This window comes from Nomascus leucogenys, chromosome 1a (assembly GCF_006542625.1).
Source record: "Nomascus leucogenys isolate Asia chromosome 1a, Asia_NLE_v1, whole genome shotgun sequence".
Taxonomy (NCBI): domain Eukaryota; kingdom Metazoa; phylum Chordata; class Mammalia; order Primates; family Hylobatidae; genus Nomascus; species Nomascus leucogenys.
The window spans coordinates 75,068,861-75,087,607 of record NC_044381.1 but is presented as its reverse complement, the minus strand read 5'-3'; the positions used below and the strand labels follow the sequence as shown (position 1 = coordinate 75,087,607).

Below are 18,747 nucleotides of genomic sequence, written 5' to 3'. Positions count from 1 at the left end.
CATAATGCATTTTCCTATTATTTTGGAACCAACAATTCCATGTTCATTGAATTTCCTTTTTTTTTTTTTTAAAGAAAACAGAGATGGGGAGCCGGGGGTGGTGGCTCATGCCTGTAATCCCAACACTCTGGGAGGGCAAGGCAGGAGGATTGCTTGAGTGGGGTTCGAGACCAACTGGGCAACACAGTGAGACTCCATCTCTACAAAAAAATTTTTTTTAATAAGAAAAAAAAGAGATGGGGTCTCACTCTGTTGCCCAGGCTGAAGTACAGTGGTACAATCATAGATCACCGTAACCTCAAACTCCTGGGCTCAAGTGATCCTCCCACCTCAGCTTCCTAAAGGCTAGGACTATAGGTGTGTACCACCATGCCTGGCTAATTAAAAAAAAAAAATTTTTTTTTGTAGAGACAGGGTCTCAAACTATGTTGCCCAGGCTGGTCTTGAACTTTTGGGCTCGAGATATCCTCCCACCTCCACCTCCCAAAGTGCTGGGGTTACAAGTGTGAACTACCAGCCAGGTGCAGTGGCTCACGCCTGTAATCCCAGCACTTTGGGAGGCCAAGGCGGGTGGATCACCTGAGGTCAGGAGTTCGAGACCAGCCTTGCCAACATGGTGAAACCCACCTCTACTAAAAATACAAAAATTAGCCAGTCATGGTGGTGGGCGCCTGTAATCCTAGCTACTTGGGAGGTTGAGGCAGGAGAATTGCTTGAACCCAGGAGAAGGAGGCTGCAGTGAGCCGAGACCGTGCCAGTGCACTCCAGCCTGGGGGAAAAGAGCAAAAATTCCGTCTCAACAACAACAAAAAAAAGTGTGAACTACCATGCCTGGCCTCTGTATTTCTTTAAATAGTTGTCTTCTTCTTTTATACTGAGATCCAAGAAATAATCAGGAGAAAATTTTAAAAAGTAATTTAATAAATATAACTTAAATAAGAGATTAAAATGATATAAAAATAGCTAGCAAAAAGTACTACATTCTTACTCCTTTGCTACCCTGTCCTACCTCCTTTAACTTCTGTATATTTATGTTCATTCTTTTAATACTTCAAGCTCTACATTAACTCAAAACCTAATAGGATGTTCAATATGTTACATAATAATAATTTTTTGTATATCTTCTGACCTTATATTTTACAAGGAAACTTTTATAATATAAATTTTATAAAGTTGCATTATAAACAAATGTTGTACTGTTACTAATATGATTATGTAAGTCTTAACAACTTATATTGGATCATCAGACAGAATAGTCAAATCCATAAACGGTGAATTACTAAGTCCTAAAGACTGAGTATATTTGGAAAAATGCATTCTTTCTAACAAAAAGTTTTAAAGCAGGAGTCAGCAAACTATGGCCTGAGAATGAAATCCAGCCACCACCTGTTTTTGCATATAAAGTTTTACTGGAACACAGTCATGCTCACTCATTTACATATTATCTACGGCTAATTTTGTATTCCAACTATAGAGTTGAGTAGTTGCAACAGAGACCATATGGACCCATAAAGCCTGAGCAATTTTTTTTTTTTTTGGAGATGGAGTTTCCCTCTTGTTGCCCAGGCTGGAGTGCAATGGTGTAATGTTCGCTCACCGCAACCTCTGCCTCCTGAGTTCAAGCGATTCTCCTGCCTCAGCCTCCTGAGTAGCTGGGATTAAGGGCATGTGCTACCACAGCTGGCTAATTTTATATTTTTAGTAGAGATTGGGTTTCTCCTTGTTGGTCAGGCTGGTCTCAAACTTCCAACCTCAGGTGATCTGCCCGCCTCAGCCTCCCAAAGTACTGGGATTACAGGCATGAGCCACTGCGCCCGGCCAAGCCTGAGCTATTTACCTTCTGGTCCTTTACTGAAATATTTTGCTAATCCCTGTTTTAAAGTGTCATACTTCCTGCCCCACTTCAAAGAATGGTTAGTTTCATGAATTGAACTAATTCTCAATTACCTTGATAAATAGGAAATAATATTTTTTTTTAATTTTTAAAAATTTAAAAAGCTGAATAGGCAGGGCACGGTGGCTCATGCCTGTAATCTCAGCACTGCTGGAGGATGAGGTAGGCGGATCACCTGAGGTCAGGAGTTTGAGACCAACCTGGCCAAAATGGCGAAACCGTGTCTCTACTAAAAAATACAAAAATTAGCCAGGCATGGTGGCAGGCACCTGTAATCCCAGCTACTTGGGAGGCTGAGGCAGGAGAATTGCTTGGACCCAGGAGATGAAGGTTACAGTGAGCTGAGATCGTGCCACTGCACTCCAGCCTGGGCAACAGAGCAAGATCTTGTCTCAAAAAAAAAAAAAAAAAAAAGCTGAATAAAATTAATGGTGAATAATGAGGCTTAACAATAAACACTTAACTGTTAAAATGGCAGTAGTGAAATAAAGGCTCATACAAATATTTTTAAAAGCCAAAAGTTTATTTTAGTTTACTACTTTGCCGTAAAAATTAAGATCTAACCTGATTGATCCAAGGACATGTAAAATCTTCTCTCCATCTAATGGATAGTCAACATTTGGGGGTGGGGAGGGACGCTGAAATATAAATATCATAAACATAAGTCCACACATGTTGTAACCTTTGCAAAAAGATGCTTTTTTTTTTTTTAAACTTACCTCATTATTCCCATCAATATTAAATTTTGCTGCTTGGATTTTTAGTCCTCGCTTCAGATCACTTACAAAGCAAGTACGCACTTAAAGGAAGAAAAGGAGACCTTGTTATGGCTAGTTATTATAATTGAACACAGTGTACCTACACCCCAGTCAAAACAATTCTATTCAAGTGAACATGCTCATCATCTATTCCTTTGGATTTTATAAACTCTATTCCCATCTTTAGTTAGCTAACAATAATTTGTTCATTAAAAAAACCTGTTTTGGCCAGGTGCAGTGGCTCACGCCTGTAATCCCAGCACTTTGGGAGGCCGAGGCAGGCGGATCACCTGAGGTCAGGAGTTCGAGACCAGCCTGCCCAGAGTAGAGATGGGGTGAAACCCCATCTCTACTAAAAATACAAAAAATTAGCCGGGTGTGGTGGCAGGTGCCTGTAATCCCAACTGTTCTGGAGGTGGAGGCAGGAGAATTGCTTGAACCCGGGAAGTGAAGGTTGTAGTGAGCTGAGATCGCGCCACTGCACTCTAGCCTGGGCAACAAAAGTGAAACTCCGTCTCAAAGAAAAAAAGCCAAACCAGAACAAAACAAAACAAAAAAACAAGCTTTTTCACTGACTAAGGTGTCATAAGACATGTTGTACATTCATCTTGTATAAAACCTCATTTTAAAAAAAGCACCTTTGAGGAAACTGTTGTTTGATATCTCTTGTATAAGGAGGACCACAATAAAAGTTAATTTTACCATCACAAAAATGTAGCTATTCTAACTGAATAGCATATTTCTTTAAACCAGATTTTCTTTCTCCCTCTCTCTGTCTGATTCTTTTTAAGGAATCTTGTTGTGAAAAGATGTTACCAAAAAGAAATTGGAAAAAAAAAAGAAATAAAATTAATAAAAATCTTGGTTGGTCAGAGCACAACGCCAATTTTTTTTTTTGACAGAGTCTCACTCTATTGCCCAGACTGGAGTGCAGTGGCGTGATCTTGGCACACTGCAACCTCCGCCTCCCGAGTTCATGCGATTCTCATACCTCAGCCACCCAAAGTAGCTGGGATTACAGGCACACGCCACCATGCCCAGCTAATTTTTGTATTTTTAGTAGAGACAGGGTTTCGCCATGTTGGTCAGGCTGGTCTCGAACTCCTGACCTCAAGTGATCCACCGGCCTTGGCCTCCCAAAGTTCTGGGATTACAGGCATGGGCCACTGTGCCTGGCTGGTACAATGCCAAATTTTGCTCTTTGTTGCAATTTAACATTCCTTAGTTTTGGGCTTTTTGTAATGATTGTTCCTCGTTAGCACACCCCAACACTACCACTTTCTTTCTACCGTATCACTTTACTTTTTGCATTTTGAAAACTTTCTTTTAAAAATTCTATTGCAAAGTATTTTTTATAATAAGGTGCTTAAAATTATTTCAAGGTAGTTAAGGAATACTTTTTTTAAAGTAGAGACAAAATTGATGTTAAATGCAAGAAATCTGACAACTTGGTTGTATTACTTGTAAAGCATGTTAGCCATATATATTATGAAAAGAATTATGTATTATATATGATGTAATGCATATTGATATGATATATATTATACACAATTCTTTTCATAATACATTATGCAGTGAATTTCATTCACTAATTCAAAACACATGTGTTGAGAATCTACAATATGCTACTATGCTAGACAGTGAGCTAGGCGCTAAAGCTACTTATATGGTTTATATTTTATTCAAGTTCTCGTGACTATCTAAGCAAAGTAAATACCTAGCCTTGAGATATTTTTTTTTTGTTTTTGAGATGAAGTCGAAACTCACTTGCCCAGGCTGGAGTGCAGTGGCGCAATCTTAGCTCACTGCACCCTCTGCCTCTGGGATTCAAGTGATCCTCCCACCTCAGCCCCCCAAGTAGCTGGGACTAGAAGTGTGCACCACCATGCCTGGCTAATTTTTTGTAGTTTTATTTTTATTTTTTTGAGACAGAGTTTCACTCTGTTATCCACGCTAGAGTCCAATGGCGCGATCTTGGCTCACTGCAACCTCTGCCTCCCAGTTCAAGATCACACAATACAATGAATATTTGTATGCTGCATATTAGTTTTTGTTTTTGTTTTCTTTTGAGACAGTCTTGCTCTGTCACCCAGGCTAGAGTGCAGTGGTCTGAACTTGGCTCACTGCAGCCTCCACCAGGAGATCCCAGGCTCAAGTGATCTTCCCACCTCAGCCCCTCTAAAGAGCTGGGACTATAGGTCTGTACCACCACACCTGGCTAATTTTTGTATTTTTTGTAGAGACAGGGTTCATCACGTTGTCCAGGCTGGTCTTGAACTCCTGGGCTCAAGTGATTCACCTGCCTTGGCCTCCCAAAGTGCTGGGATTACAGGGGCCAGCCACTACACCCAGCCTGCGTATTTGTTTTATTGTTTTGGTTTTTTTTTTTTTTTTTTAGACAGAGTCTCGCTCTGTTGCCAGGCTGGAGTGCAGTGGCGCCATCTTGGCTCACTGCAACCTCCGCCTCCCAGGTTCAAGCAATTCTCCTGCCTCAGCCTCCCAAGTAGCTGGGACTACAGGCGAGCACCACCACGCCCAGCTAATTTTTGTACTTTTAGTAGAGACGGGGTTTCGCCATGTTGGCCAGAATGGTCTCGATCTCTTAACCTCGTGATCCACCTGCCTCGGCCTCCCAAAGTGCTGGGATTACAGGCATGAGCCACCACGCCCAGCCCCTGCATATTTGTTTTTAACTTAAAGGGTTTCTACTGAACATACCTTCAACAACATGCTTTCTTCGTTAACATTATGGACCTTCTTCCAAAACAATACTCTAGCTCTTAACAGCTACATAACATTTCTTATAATGAAGTTACCAAACTTCATGCAATAACCCTTTTTAGATGGGATGCAACACTTTGAATTTTAATAAATATGCCAGATTGCTTTCCAAAAAGGTTAGTTTGCAATCCTTACTAATAATAATATTCATTTTCCTACAATCTCACTAATACCAGATGTCTTTCAAATTTTTGCCAATCTGATGTCTCCCTGACTAATGGAAGAGTTAAACATCTTTTCACAGGTTGGAGGTCATATGAAAAGAAAATACTCCACATGGTCAACAATTGTTATATCATGGAGGATAGAAATGGAAGAGAGGAAAGGAAACCATTTTACCTGAGATATTTCTGTATTATTAGAACTACTATAATAAGCATTACAAATGACTGAAATTTTATAACAATTGAAAAGAAATTAGGTAATTAAAACACATAAAAGATAATAGGTAATATAATGGAAAGCAAGATCTATTTTGTAGCCCGAGCTCTAACCCTACCTACTTGTGTGACACTGAACAAATAACTTAACATTTCACAGCCCCAACTGTATTAGATTATCTCCAGTTCTCATTTAACTCTAAAATCCATTACTGTCTATCTATTAAACACCCTAAATTATTAACATTAATGACATGCCAAGTATTGAAGTAGATTATATTTTAAATGTATCTTATTTTAGTGAATAAAAATACCAGAAAACCCAATTTGAACATTATCATCGAAATTCACTCTAGCAAAGTAGAAGCAACACATCTCACTTAGGTGAATCCAATGTACTGTGTAGTACTTTGGTCACAATTCTGGAAGTTTTTAGAAAAATGTATAAAGAAAACTAGAGTAAAAAACATTATACTACATCAAACCAGTAGCTTTCTTAAGCAATTTAACTGTTCTTTCACACTGCAAAATACTAGTTCCCTGGTAACCCTGTATACTCTGTATACAATTGAGAAGCTGCTTCAGTAACACATCATCACTATGCCACAGCTTCCCTAAGTGTGAAAAAAAATTGGAATTTGTACTTACAGTATCCCATAGCCTATATATTAAATACTTTTAGGATATTATATTATGAATATATTTTCTATCTATGTAAATGTTTAGAAGCATATGCCCTCCAAAGTAACACTTAAGGATGAAAGGGACAAAAATGAGAACTTGGTTTACCTTTAATGTCCTCTAAGACACCTTCTGGAACTGAACCTAAAACAAATATTTCATTTAGAATTATACAACTTTAATAATAATTAAAAACAGTCTATTAAATTGCCTTCACATTTCTATTTTTCAATTTAGAAAAAAATTTAAAAATACAACTACTATAATTTTCTCAAAAAGTCTAACAGAAAAATTTAATTTTGTTTTAGGGAAGAAATATCATCATTCAAAGCCAAGACAAACCATGGAAATTGAAGCAAAAAATTGAAGTTTCAAGTTTATCTTTCTGGTGATAATAAATAGTTGTCAGTAATGTGCTAACATATGTTTAAAAAGTGCCACACACAATCTTTTAATCTTGCCCTTCAAGGTAAAGGTGACATTTAAAAAAACAACTGAGAAAGTACCTATTCATTCTTTTTTGAATTAGGTTCTAAATACTAAATGAAAGAGGCTCATTGAAAGTTCACCTAAAGATACCAAGTATATCTATCTTCATGCAATACAGGGAGCCTTTGGAAAGTGAATGTTTGGATATATATTACCATTGTTATAAAATTTTGTTGCCAAAAATCTGTCTCAGAAACAAAATTTTCTAACCTAAAGTCTTCAAAACTAAGAATTTTTAACCTTGGGGCCAGGTGCGGTGGCTCACGCCTGTAATCCCAGTGCTATGGAAGGCCAAGGTGGGCCGATCACCTGAGGTCAGGAGTTCAAGACCAGCCTGACCAACATGGAGAAACCTCGTCTCTACTAAAAATACAAAAAGCTGGGTGTAGTGGTGCATGCCTGTAATCCCAGCTACTCAGGAGAATGAGGCAGGAGAATTGCTTTAACTCGGGAGGAGTTTGGGGTAAGCCAAGATCGTGCCATTGCATTCCAGCCTGGGCAAAAAGAGTGAAACTCCGTCTCAAAAAAAAAAAAAAAAAAAAGAATTTTTAACCCATTGTAAAATATGTAAAAATATTTTCATTGATTTATAAGAACAAATTATTGATATCAGGGAAGACAGACATCTATAGCTGAAAAATAAATCATTATTTAATAAGCATAATTATGGCCTTCTTCCACCTGGATCTACGTTTGTTGTCAACTATAACTTTCAGTTCTGAGAGCCATTAAAATTAAGTATTAAAATTAGGTAAACTTAGAAACCACACCATTAAAATGTTAAGCCATAATTTTTTAAAAAAGCATATTTAATATTTAATTATATTGCAAAAGATTTTTATCTTTAGTAAGTATAACTTTAGAATTATTTATTATTTTACCTTTATTATCTCATCCTTTCCAAAGGCTTACTTTTGTGTTTCATAATATAGTAACAATAGTACATATATGGTTTATAAATAAACAAACAGACATACTAAAGATAACATGTTCAAAGTTTTATTTTACCTGTGGGGCCAGTACATGATAAAAAATTTTTGAAGATTTCCTATCTTTAAGTGTTAAAATTTATCAAGAGGATAAAGATATGCCAGAAGATTTAATCCTGATTATAAACAGATGAGAGAAATGTAACTTGACGGTAAGAACCTGCAATTTAAAAATAAGTGCTAAAACCTACAGCATTCCACAACTTCAATGCTCTCTCTTGGAACATTTATATAAATTTTAACATGTGTCAAAGAAATTTGGTAATATGAGAAACTGTTTTCTTTAGGCAAATGTAAGGCAGGCCTGGAAATAAAGAGTTTAATTTAGCTAAGAGTAGATGCTGCTTTGGGAAGGAGCTACTTAATCATAAGGAGCAAATAATCATAAGGGGCAAATAATAATAACTATTTAAATTTTGCAAGTGAAGAATAGAAACAATAGGCATTCCCTGGCTCTGGCTCTAAAAAATCACTTACATTTCAGTTAGGAAAATAAGAAGCATAACATATTGGCATATAATTTAAACTGTACATTTTTCCAATCAGTGTACTTAGGTTAGCCTTTTTGAGTTACTATGATATATTCATTCTTTTTTAAACTAAGTTCTAAATACTAAATGGAAGAGGCTCATTCAAAATTCACTTAAGGATACTCAAGCATATCTCAGACTTGCATGTAATCTTTGCTAAGAACCTGGAAAAGAGACATTTTAAATTTGTTTGCATTTCTTTTTGTTTTTTTTTTTTTTTTTTTGAGACGGAGTCTCCCTCTGTCACCCAGGTTGGAGTACAATGGCTCGATCTCGGCTCACTGCAACTTCCGCCTCCTAGGTTCAAGCGATTCTCCTGCCTCAGCCTCCCGAGTAGCTGGGATTACAGGCCTGTGCCACCACGCCCAGCTAATTTTTTTTTTTTTTTTTTTTATGTAGAAACAGGGTTTCACCATATTGGTCAGGCTGGTCTCGAACTCTTGACCTCAAGTGACCCACTCACCTTGGCCTCCCAAAGTGCTGGGATTACAGGCGTGAGCCACCGTGCCCAGCCATATTTGCATTTCTGATCCTACTAAGTGGGTGCTTCAGCAAATATTTGTATGATTTGATTCCACAATTTTGTAGGACTGCATGGCTATCACAGACTCAGATTGGGAGTATTAAAAGGAAAGGTTAGAATCAGTACAAGGTTGACTAGAAAAAGAATATTCAAGAATGTATCATTTATAATTTTATGGAAATATTATTGGGTTTAAAGACCTTTACAAAGAACATCTTGGGATGCGACATTGAATTTATTATCTTTGAACACCTTTTGTAAATCACCTGTCACCAAAATATACTAAGACATCACAAAGTTATCTGGAATTTGAAAGCTATAATTGGATCTACAGAATGAAAAATGCTATTAACTTAACTATCAATAGGGAACAACAGGAAAACATAGGTATGCCTAAGTGTCACAAAAATCTGGCTTTCCAACATATATTCAATGCCCCAGCACTACACTAGGTGCTACAGATTGAAAAATAAATAAGACAGGGATCCTCAAAGTCTCCTGGGGGAAACAAGTAAGTTAACAGGCAAATGAGAATGTGTCATATGTGCTATAATAAATTACTGCTGAGGGCTTAACAGAGAGGAGCAATTTATTCTGCTTAGGGAAGATGAGGAAGGCTTTACCATTAAGATGCCATTCCAGCTGAGTCATGCAGAGGGATCAAAAACCCAACTAGGCAAAGAAAAACATCCCAGGGAAGGAAAAAGAATAAACGAAGGCACAGGGCTGTGCTAGGACTCATGGTGCCTTGACAACTGGAAGAAATTTACTGTAGCTTTAATAAGGAACAAAGGATAAAGTTTAGTGATCTAAGGATAAGAGGTAGAACAAACTCAGATTTGAAGAAACATTTATATCCAGCAGATAATTTGGATTTTAACTTGTAGAAGCTTACAAAAATTCTCAAGCAAAAGAGCAATGTAGTTATATTTATTTTGTGAAAAATTGGCTGGGCACAGTGGCTCAGGCTGTAATCCCAGCATTCTGGGAGGCAGGGGCTGGTGGATTGCTTGAGCTCAGGAGTTCGAGACTAGCCTGGGTGATGTGGCAAAACCCCATCTCTACAAAATGTACCCCCAAAAATTAGCTGGGTGTGGTGGCTTGCGCCTGTAGTCCCAGCTACTCAGGAGGCTGAGATTGGAGGATGGTTTGAGCCCAGGAGGTGGAGACTGCAGTGAGCCAAGATTGCACCACTGCCCTCCAGTCTGGGCAGCAGAGTGAGATCCTGTCTCAAAAACATAAAAATATTTGTGGAAAGTTATTCCTGGCAACCGTGTGAAACAGACCGAATCCATCCAGAGTAGACTTCTGTAATAATCTAAGCAAGAAATGAGGGCCTAGATTAAAACAATGTCTTTGCTCTCAGGTATTCAATGGTGTGGAAGGTTAAAAAAAAAAAAAAAGAAAGAAAAATGAGATCTGAAAGAGATTTCTGAAGAATTGAAAGGCTATGATAACTCCCAGTTTTGTAAAACGGGAGACAAGGAAGATATTATCTTTATCTAATAATTGAAATGAATTTGAGGAAAGACATAATGTGTTCACTTTTGGAAATCTTAAGTTTGAGGTGCCTAGAGACATGCACAGTCTCTAATAATCAGTTGGAAATATGAATATCAAGTTCAGAAGAAGGATCAGGCCCAGTGACACATTTCAGAATCAACAGCACGCAGATGTAGAAGTTGTGGGAGTAGATAAGATCACATTTTAAAAGCCAGTAGAGAAAAAGGAGGAACAAACACTAGATCCCTAGTGGAATACCAGTAGAGAAAGCAAGAGCAGAGGAAGCCAGAGGAATATTTGGGGAAATAATAGACAACTACTAAAAAAAAGAATCCTGAAAGCCAAGGAGAAGAAAGCATTCAAGAGTACATGATGATCCACAATGTCAAAAGTTCTGGAAAGGATGACTAAAATCAAACTATCAAACTATTGAATTTAGTGATTAAAAGCTCAATGGTGAGCTTTTTTTTTCTTATTTTTTTTGAGACGGAGTCTTGCCCTGTCGCCCAGGCTGGAGTGCAGTGGCGCAATCTTGGCTCACTGCAAGCTCTGCCCTCCGGGTTCACACCATTCTCCTGCCGCAGCCTCCCAAGTAGCTGGGACTACAGGTGCCCGCCACCACGCCCAGCTAATTTTTTGTATTTTTAGTAGAGACGGGGTTTCACCGTGGTCTCAATCTCCCGACCTCGTGATCCGCCCGCCTGGGCCTCCCAAAGTGCTGGGATTATAGGCATGAGCCACTGCGCCTGGCCAATGGTGAGCTTATAGTTGAAGCAGTGCCAACAGAGCGGCATGGGGAGAAAAGAGAATAATCATGCAATGGAGCAAAGACTAAAACACAAGTTGAAGAAACAAAAAGAGAGTGTAAACCACTCCTAAACCACTTAAAATGAATTTACCCATCACTGAGGGAAAGCTCTGTTCTTTAGCAGCACTTGTGTCAACAGTACATTGTTCCAATAGTTGAGTTTCCAACTCTCTGAAATTAAAAAAAAAAAAGTTACTGGAATGAAAATATGGAAACTGATATCCTTATTTGATACTTTTAACTACATAATAGATTATTATGCTTTTTTTTTTGGAGACAGTCTTACTCTGTCACCCAGGCTGGAGTGAAGTGGCGCAATCCCGGTTCACTGCAACCTTCACCTCCTGGGTTCAAGTGATTCTCCTGCCTCAGCCTCCCAAGTAGCTGGGATTACAGGTACCCGCCACCATGCCTGGCTAAGTTTTGTATTTTTAGTAGAGATAGGGTTTTGCCATGTTGGCCAGGCTGGTCTCGAACTCCTGATCTCAAGTGATCCACCTGCCTTGGCCTCCCAGAGTGTGAGCCACCACACCCAGCCCGAGTATTATGATTTAAATAAAAATGATCTTCCTGCCAGGCACAGTGGCTCACGCCTGTAATCCCAGCACTCTGGGAGGCTGAGGGGGGTGGATCACCTGAGGTCAGGAGTGTGAGAACAGCCTGGCCAACATGGCAAAACTCTATCTCTACTAAAAATACCAAAATTAGCCAGGCGTGGTGGTGCGTGCCTGTAGTCCCAGCTACTCAGGAGGCTGAGGCAGGAGAATTGCTTGAACCCAGGAGGTGGAGGTTGCGGTGAGCCGAGATCACGCCTCTGCACTCCAGCCTGGGTGACAGAGCGAGACTCCATCTCAATAATAATAATAATAATAATAATAATAATAATAATAATAAAGGTCTTCCCCATGTCATAAGTTTACCTATGTAGTAAATCTGCATTTGTATCTCTAAACTTAAGTTAAAAAAAAAGAAAAAAAATGTGGTACATATACACAATGGAGTACTATTCAGCTTTAAAAAAGAATGAGATCCAGTCATTTGCAATAACACTGATGGAACTGGAGATCATTAAGTGAAATAAGCCATGCATAGAAAGACCAATATTATATGTTCTCACTTATTTGTGGGATCTAAACAGCAAAACAATGGAACTCATGGACAGAGAGAGTAGAAAGATGGCTACCAAAGGCCAGGGAGGATAGTGGAGGGATAAAAGGGAGGTGAGGATAATTAATGGGTACAAAAAAATAGAAACAATAAGACCTACTATTTGATAGCACCACAGGGTGACTATAGACAATAATAACTTAATTGGACATTTTAAAATCATGTAAAGAGTGTAACTGGATTGTTTGTAACTCAAAGGATAAATGCTTGACAAGATGGATACCCCATTCTCAATGATGTGCTTATTTCTCATTGCATGCCTGTATCAAAACATCCCAGGTACCTCATAAATATATACACCTACTATGTACCCATAAAAATTAAAAATTTAAAAAAACTGGTTTATTCTTAAAAATGAATATACTCGAAGCTAACAGAGGGTGAAATGAATAAAATTCACTGTCCATATCACAAGCCCTCTATTGATCACTCATCAACAAACAGATTAGCAACTGTTTTTGTGGCACAGGTGAAATGAATGTGTTAAATTCCAAGAAACTTACTTGTGAAGAGCTTTTCCTCCTAGGGGTAGTGCTCCCCAACAATTCAGAACTGGGATTCCTTCATATATCTATAGAGTAGTCAAGGATACTATTATTTTAGGAGATAAAATGTGGTTTCCTTGATATTTTCCTCACCTTCTGCAGTATTGTTCTAAATATGCTGTAGTGTCAAATTTTTATTTCTTATTTTTAACACAGTTACAGAAAAATCAAAGAGTAAGTTTTTTTTCATATTCTTCATCAAAGAAAACAGAATAAAAATACACATATGCACAGGACGACACACAATTCATTAGATACGGCTGGGGCATCTGATAAAGTAGCCACTAGGCCTGTGTAGCTACTTAATACATGAAATATGGCTAGTCTGAATTGAGATGTGCTCTAAGACTAAGCTACAGCCCAAATTTAGGTTTTAATACCAAAAAACCCCACTAAAATACCTCATTATAATTTTTGTATTGATGGAATATTGGAATATTTTGAATACATTGGTTTAAATAAAATATACTATTAATTTCATCTTTTCTGGTGACTTTTAAAATATGGCTCTTAGAAAACTCTATTAACTTTATTTGAGACAGGGTCTCGCTCTGTAGCCCAGGCTGGAGTGCAGTGATGTGATCTCGGCTCAGTGCAACTTCCACCTCCCAGGTTCAAGTGATTCTTGTGCCTCAGCCTCCCAAGTAGTTAGGATTAAAGGCATGTGCCACCACACCCGGCTAATGTTTGTATTGTTCGTAGAGATGGGGTTTTGACAAGTTGGCCAGGCTGGTCTTGAACTCTTGGCCTCAGGTGATCTGCCCACCTCAGCCTCCCAAGGTGCTAGGATTACATGTGTGAGCCACAGCGCCCAGTCTGGAACACTCTAAATTGCATACATGGTCCACATTATATTTCTACAGGACAGAGCTGAGAGGGAAGTAAACAATATTTACTGTGGGTTTGCTAAGTATATTGGTAAGAGCATCAGCTTTGGAAACAAACATGGGTTTATATCCTGGCTACATGTTTATAAGAAGAGGAGTCAGCTACCCATCCCAACTCTCAGTATTCTCATTTATATAATGAGAATAATAATACTCATGTTGCATGGTTGTTTTAAGAATTAAACACAAAGTACTTTATACTAAAAAACACTACTGCTTGATTAAATTCCTTAGGAGTTAATGATTCTTAATTTCCTTCCATGAATATTTTTTCTAATAAATATACATGTAGATCTCAAAATTGCAAGAGTCTTACATTCATGCATGTCAACATCCTTTTCAATAAAGCAATGTCCACTAGGACAATTCTAAGAGATGCTTATCTACACTCTGCTTAAATATTTATAATGAAAAGAAATGTACTAGTTTATATGGTCAGTAATTCCATTTTGGGACACCTTGAATTATTAGTAAGTGTGGCCTATGGTCAATAATATAATTGTAAAATATAATAAAATAATAATCAATAATATAATAAGTATGGCCTATGGTCAATGATATAAAAACCACAGCACGTACTGAGAAAACTACTATGTGCCAAATCCTATGATGAACACTTTATATATATTACCTCACTCAACTAACACAACTCTTCTATGAGATGGAAATATTATAATCCCCAATTTATAGATAAAGAAACTGCGGCCCAAAGAGATTAAGCTACCTGACCAAGTAGTAAAAAGCATAGCTGAGATTCGCATTGCACTTATTGTGTATTTGATTCTAAAACCCAAGCTTGTAAACACTAAGGCATAATGCCTTCAGGATAGCCTCTGGAGATGTAAAAAAAAAAAAAAGAAAGAAAAAACGTATTCTTTTTTTTTTTTTTTTTTGAGACAGACGCCCAGGTTGGAGTGCAGTGGCGCGATCTCAGCTCACTGCAAGCTCCACCTCCCGGGTTCACGCCATTCTCCTGCCTCAGCCTCCTGAGTAGCTGGGACTACAGGCGCCAGTGAGCTCTTCAGCTATCTGAAGGCTGATTTCATGTTGCCATTAAGTTTTGAAATCTTTCTGGATTGAACGTTCTCATTTCAGTTTCTCCAATTACTCTTTGTATGATTTCTTTCTTAAAACTTGACTATCCTAGTCAACTTGACACATCCTGATTTTTCTTTTAAAAACTGAACATAATATTCACGAAGTATACTCCTGGAGTATATCCTGGGACCAAATGATAATGATAACTTCTACAAAAAGTAAACTTAAGTCTTACAATCCTGTGAACTTTTTCCACATTGTAATTCATATTTGTACATAGTAACCCAAAATAGTTCAGTACAATACAAATCATTTATAATTAGCCTAATTATTTTAGTTAAAGTAGAGTAAAAACTGCAAAGGTGGCTGGCTGACAAAAAAGATATGGGTAACACCAGGCTTTCCCTATATCCACAATCTAGGACGATGGCAGAATTAATTCCAAGGGTCAGAAGAGCCATTAGATGACTTGGAGCAAGCAAGACAGATGGAACCTAGAAAATAACAAAATCAAAACAACAAAACCAGAATGAGTGTCATTATTTGAAGATATTTGCCTTATATCCAAATCTATTTGAAAAAATTCACAGGAACATTATATTAATTTATATGGTAGTACCCACTCAATCATTTTATGAGGGTAATTAAGAACTAGTTTGTTGATTTATATAAATTCACTCAGTAACCAAAATACACTGTAATAAAAACAGCTCAACTGTTTCATTCCAAAATGACAATTATGAAGCATTTTTCTTTATTCTTGTCCTCTTTTGGAAGGGAAAATTGAAAGGGATAAAAGAAGAGGTCTAGAGGCTGGGCGCAGAGGCTCACACCTGTAATCCCAGCACTTTGGGAGGCCGAGGCAGGTGGATCACCTGAGGTCAGGAGTTGGAAACCAGCCTGACCAACATGGTGAAACCTCATCTGTACTAAAAATACAAAAATTAGCTGGGTGTTGTGGCATCTGCCTGTAATCTCAGCTATGAGGCAGACTGAGGCAGGAGAATTGCTTGAACCCAGGAGGCGGAGGTTGCAGTGAGCCGATATCGCGCCATTGCACTCCAGCCTGGGCAATAAAGCAAGACTCTGTCTCAAAAAAAAAAAAAAAAGAAAAAAGATAAGAAGAAAAAAGAAGAGGTCTAGAAACATAAATTTAGAGGAAGATGCTCAATTTAAAAAATAGAAAGATGCCTTTACCATTAAGATGAAAACAGAGAAAAAAAATTCTTCATTGTCTTTATTTGCAAAGTTTGTAATATGAACTATGTATTTTTACTTTTTCTTTTTATTTAAATTTTTATTTTTAACTTAGAGACAAAGTCTTGCTCCATTGCCCAGGCTGGATTGCAGTAGTGCAATCACAGCTCACTGCAGCCTCGACCTCCTGGGCTCAAGCAATCCTCCCACCTTAGTCTCCTGAGTAGCTGGCACTATAGGTGCATGCTACCACGTCTGGCTAATTGAACTGTAATTGGCAGTTAAAATTAAACCAAAGAACAAAATATACAAATAGTTGGCTCTGTGCAACATTTTTTTCAGTAAGAATTTGCCAGATCTGGTGGCATCCCAAATACTAGATATTCAATCAAAATATAAGTCCATCATAATCGAATGGCAGACAAAATAATGGCTGTATTTCCCTTATCTAAATAGATAAAGTAGGTATTCTAGTCATATAGAAGATAAGGATATTAACACAAACTCTAATTATAAATACAGAGAATATTCTACTTTATTCAGATAACAGCTGACACGATTTCTTGTTTTGCTTTATGTTCTCCCTACTGCAAATGAAATTCCTGGACTCATGACATCAGTAAGTACTGGAGGCTATGCAACCTGATTCCCTGTACCTGCTTTACAAAAATATAACTTAGAAATATTAAGTGCCTTTACCTCATAAAGACATTGTGATTTTTGGTATTAGGTATGTTTTGAATTCAGTAGAATTTACGAAAATACATTTATATGTGCTTAATTTCTTATACACTTAACACATATAATCTTCCATTTTCCCTTGCTGATAAAACCTAAATTTCAAGGCAGAGATTTTTAAAAATTTAAATAATGAAGATTCTGGTCTACTATGAAATATACTAATCTTAAAACACATTCTTGGTCATAAAACAATCCTGACTCCTATAAAATCAAAGCTACAGGTAATATTACTTATATCATGAGGTAAGATTCATTCCTGGCATTACCAACTTACTCTAAGGGAGGCACTGAATATTCCATTTTAAAGGAATTTGAAGCCTAAAATGACAGAATTCAGAGCAGTACAACTAAACAATGGAAGCTAGAAAGATCTGGAAGAAACACATCACAAAGTCCACAGCACAGAATATACCTTTTAATTCTGAAAAACAAAAAAGTCCCCAAATAGAAAAACCTATATTAAAATAAATAAACAGTAATAAAAAGAAATCTCCAATTATGTAAGCGTTGAATGAAATGCTAAAGCATGAAATAACCATACAAAGGAAGAAAATAAATGGCCAGTTGGAAGAATCCTCTGTCATCTGGTTCCCCAACTACACTGTGTGCCACATACAATAAGAGACAAAATAAGGGCTTTTATTAGTTTAAGTTTTGAATACCTACCAACAAAAAAAAAAAGAGAAGAAAGATTCCCTAAAAATCGGTAAGAATTTTATTGCTTCTCTTTTTATTTCAAAAGCAGTTTACTTATTTGATATAAAGACAGGTACCTCAAAATATTTGAAAAGAACACGAGTGAGTGTCTCTCTGAAGTGAGAAGGACATAATACTGACTCGATAATCACAACTCGGCGGTCTCTGGGATTCACCAATAGATGCCTGAAAAGTGACAGTTTCGGTTTTAAAAATAAGTAAAAGTTTTTATTCATTTTGTTAAGTCATACAATTTAAGAATAGTGAAACTGTACTACCTTAGCTTAAGATACTTTATCACAAAAAAAATCTTCATTTTATTACCCTAGAAAGATAACATTTCTGACCTCTTATTATGTACCGTGCAGTGTGCTAGGAACTTCATTAACTTATTTATCTCAGAAACCTAAAATTATAGCCTACTATGATTACCCAACTTGAGCCATTATATAGATTTTTTTTTTTTTTTTTTTGAGACAGGATCTGGCTCTGTTGTCCAAGTTGGAGTGCAGAGGGGCAATCTCACCTCACTGCAACCTCAGCCTCCTGGGTTCAAGCCATCCCCGATCTCAACCTCCCGAGTAGCTGGTACTATAGATGTGAGCCACAGCACCTGGAGATATTTTCTTTTTTTTTAGGTTACAATAGTAATATACGCTCACAAGGCTCCAAATATTATGACATGTAAAACCTGCAAAGTACAAGAACCTTATATTCCTTCTACCCAGAACTACCACTGATAGAAGTTTGTATATTTTTTTCATTCTTTTGGATGTATGGGGGTATGTTTTAACAGAAATATTCATTCCATAGATGTGGTTCTTTAACTTGCTTATTTCAGTTATCAATATATCCCACACACCTTCCTGTACTACTACATACAGATGCAGAACTCTTTCTAAAGAGTTGCCTGGTATTTCACTGTATGAATGTAGAATAATTTAATTATCAGTTCACTTCATTAATGAACATTTCATTTTCAATATTTCTTTATGTCTGCCAGTTTTCTAGTCTTCAAATATATTTTTGAAAAGGTTGAAATTAGCATGTAAAAATGGCAATAGAAGTCAATTTTTTTTTTTTTTTTTGGCCTCAGATGTAATTCAACCAATTATCACTATGGCATTAGGAAAATCTAGC

The 18,747-nt window shown here is 37.3% G+C and overlaps 1 protein-coding gene across 2 annotated transcripts in view; it reads right to left on the bottom strand.

Moving 5' to 3' along the window:
- Nucleotides 1-18,747, bottom strand: part of ACTR10 (actin related protein 10) — a 35,708-nt gene that overhangs the window by 8,291 nt on the left and 8,670 nt on the right. For both annotated transcript variants that reach the window (XM_030811221.1, XM_030811225.1), the window contains 7 exons: nt 17,685-17,793; nt 15,360-15,467; nt 13,007-13,074; nt 11,428-11,507; nt 6,603-6,638; nt 2,614-2,693; nt 2,459-2,532 (listed from right to left, as the gene is read on the bottom strand). In XM_030811221.1, coding sequence (XP_030667081.1) covers nt 2,459-2,532; nt 2,614-2,693; nt 6,603-6,638; nt 11,428-11,507; nt 13,007-13,074; nt 15,360-15,467; nt 17,685-17,793 — 555 coding nt within the window. The remainder of the gene's footprint in view (nt 1-2,458; nt 2,533-2,613; nt 2,694-6,602; nt 6,639-11,427; nt 11,508-13,006; nt 13,075-15,359; nt 15,468-17,684; nt 17,794-18,747) is intronic.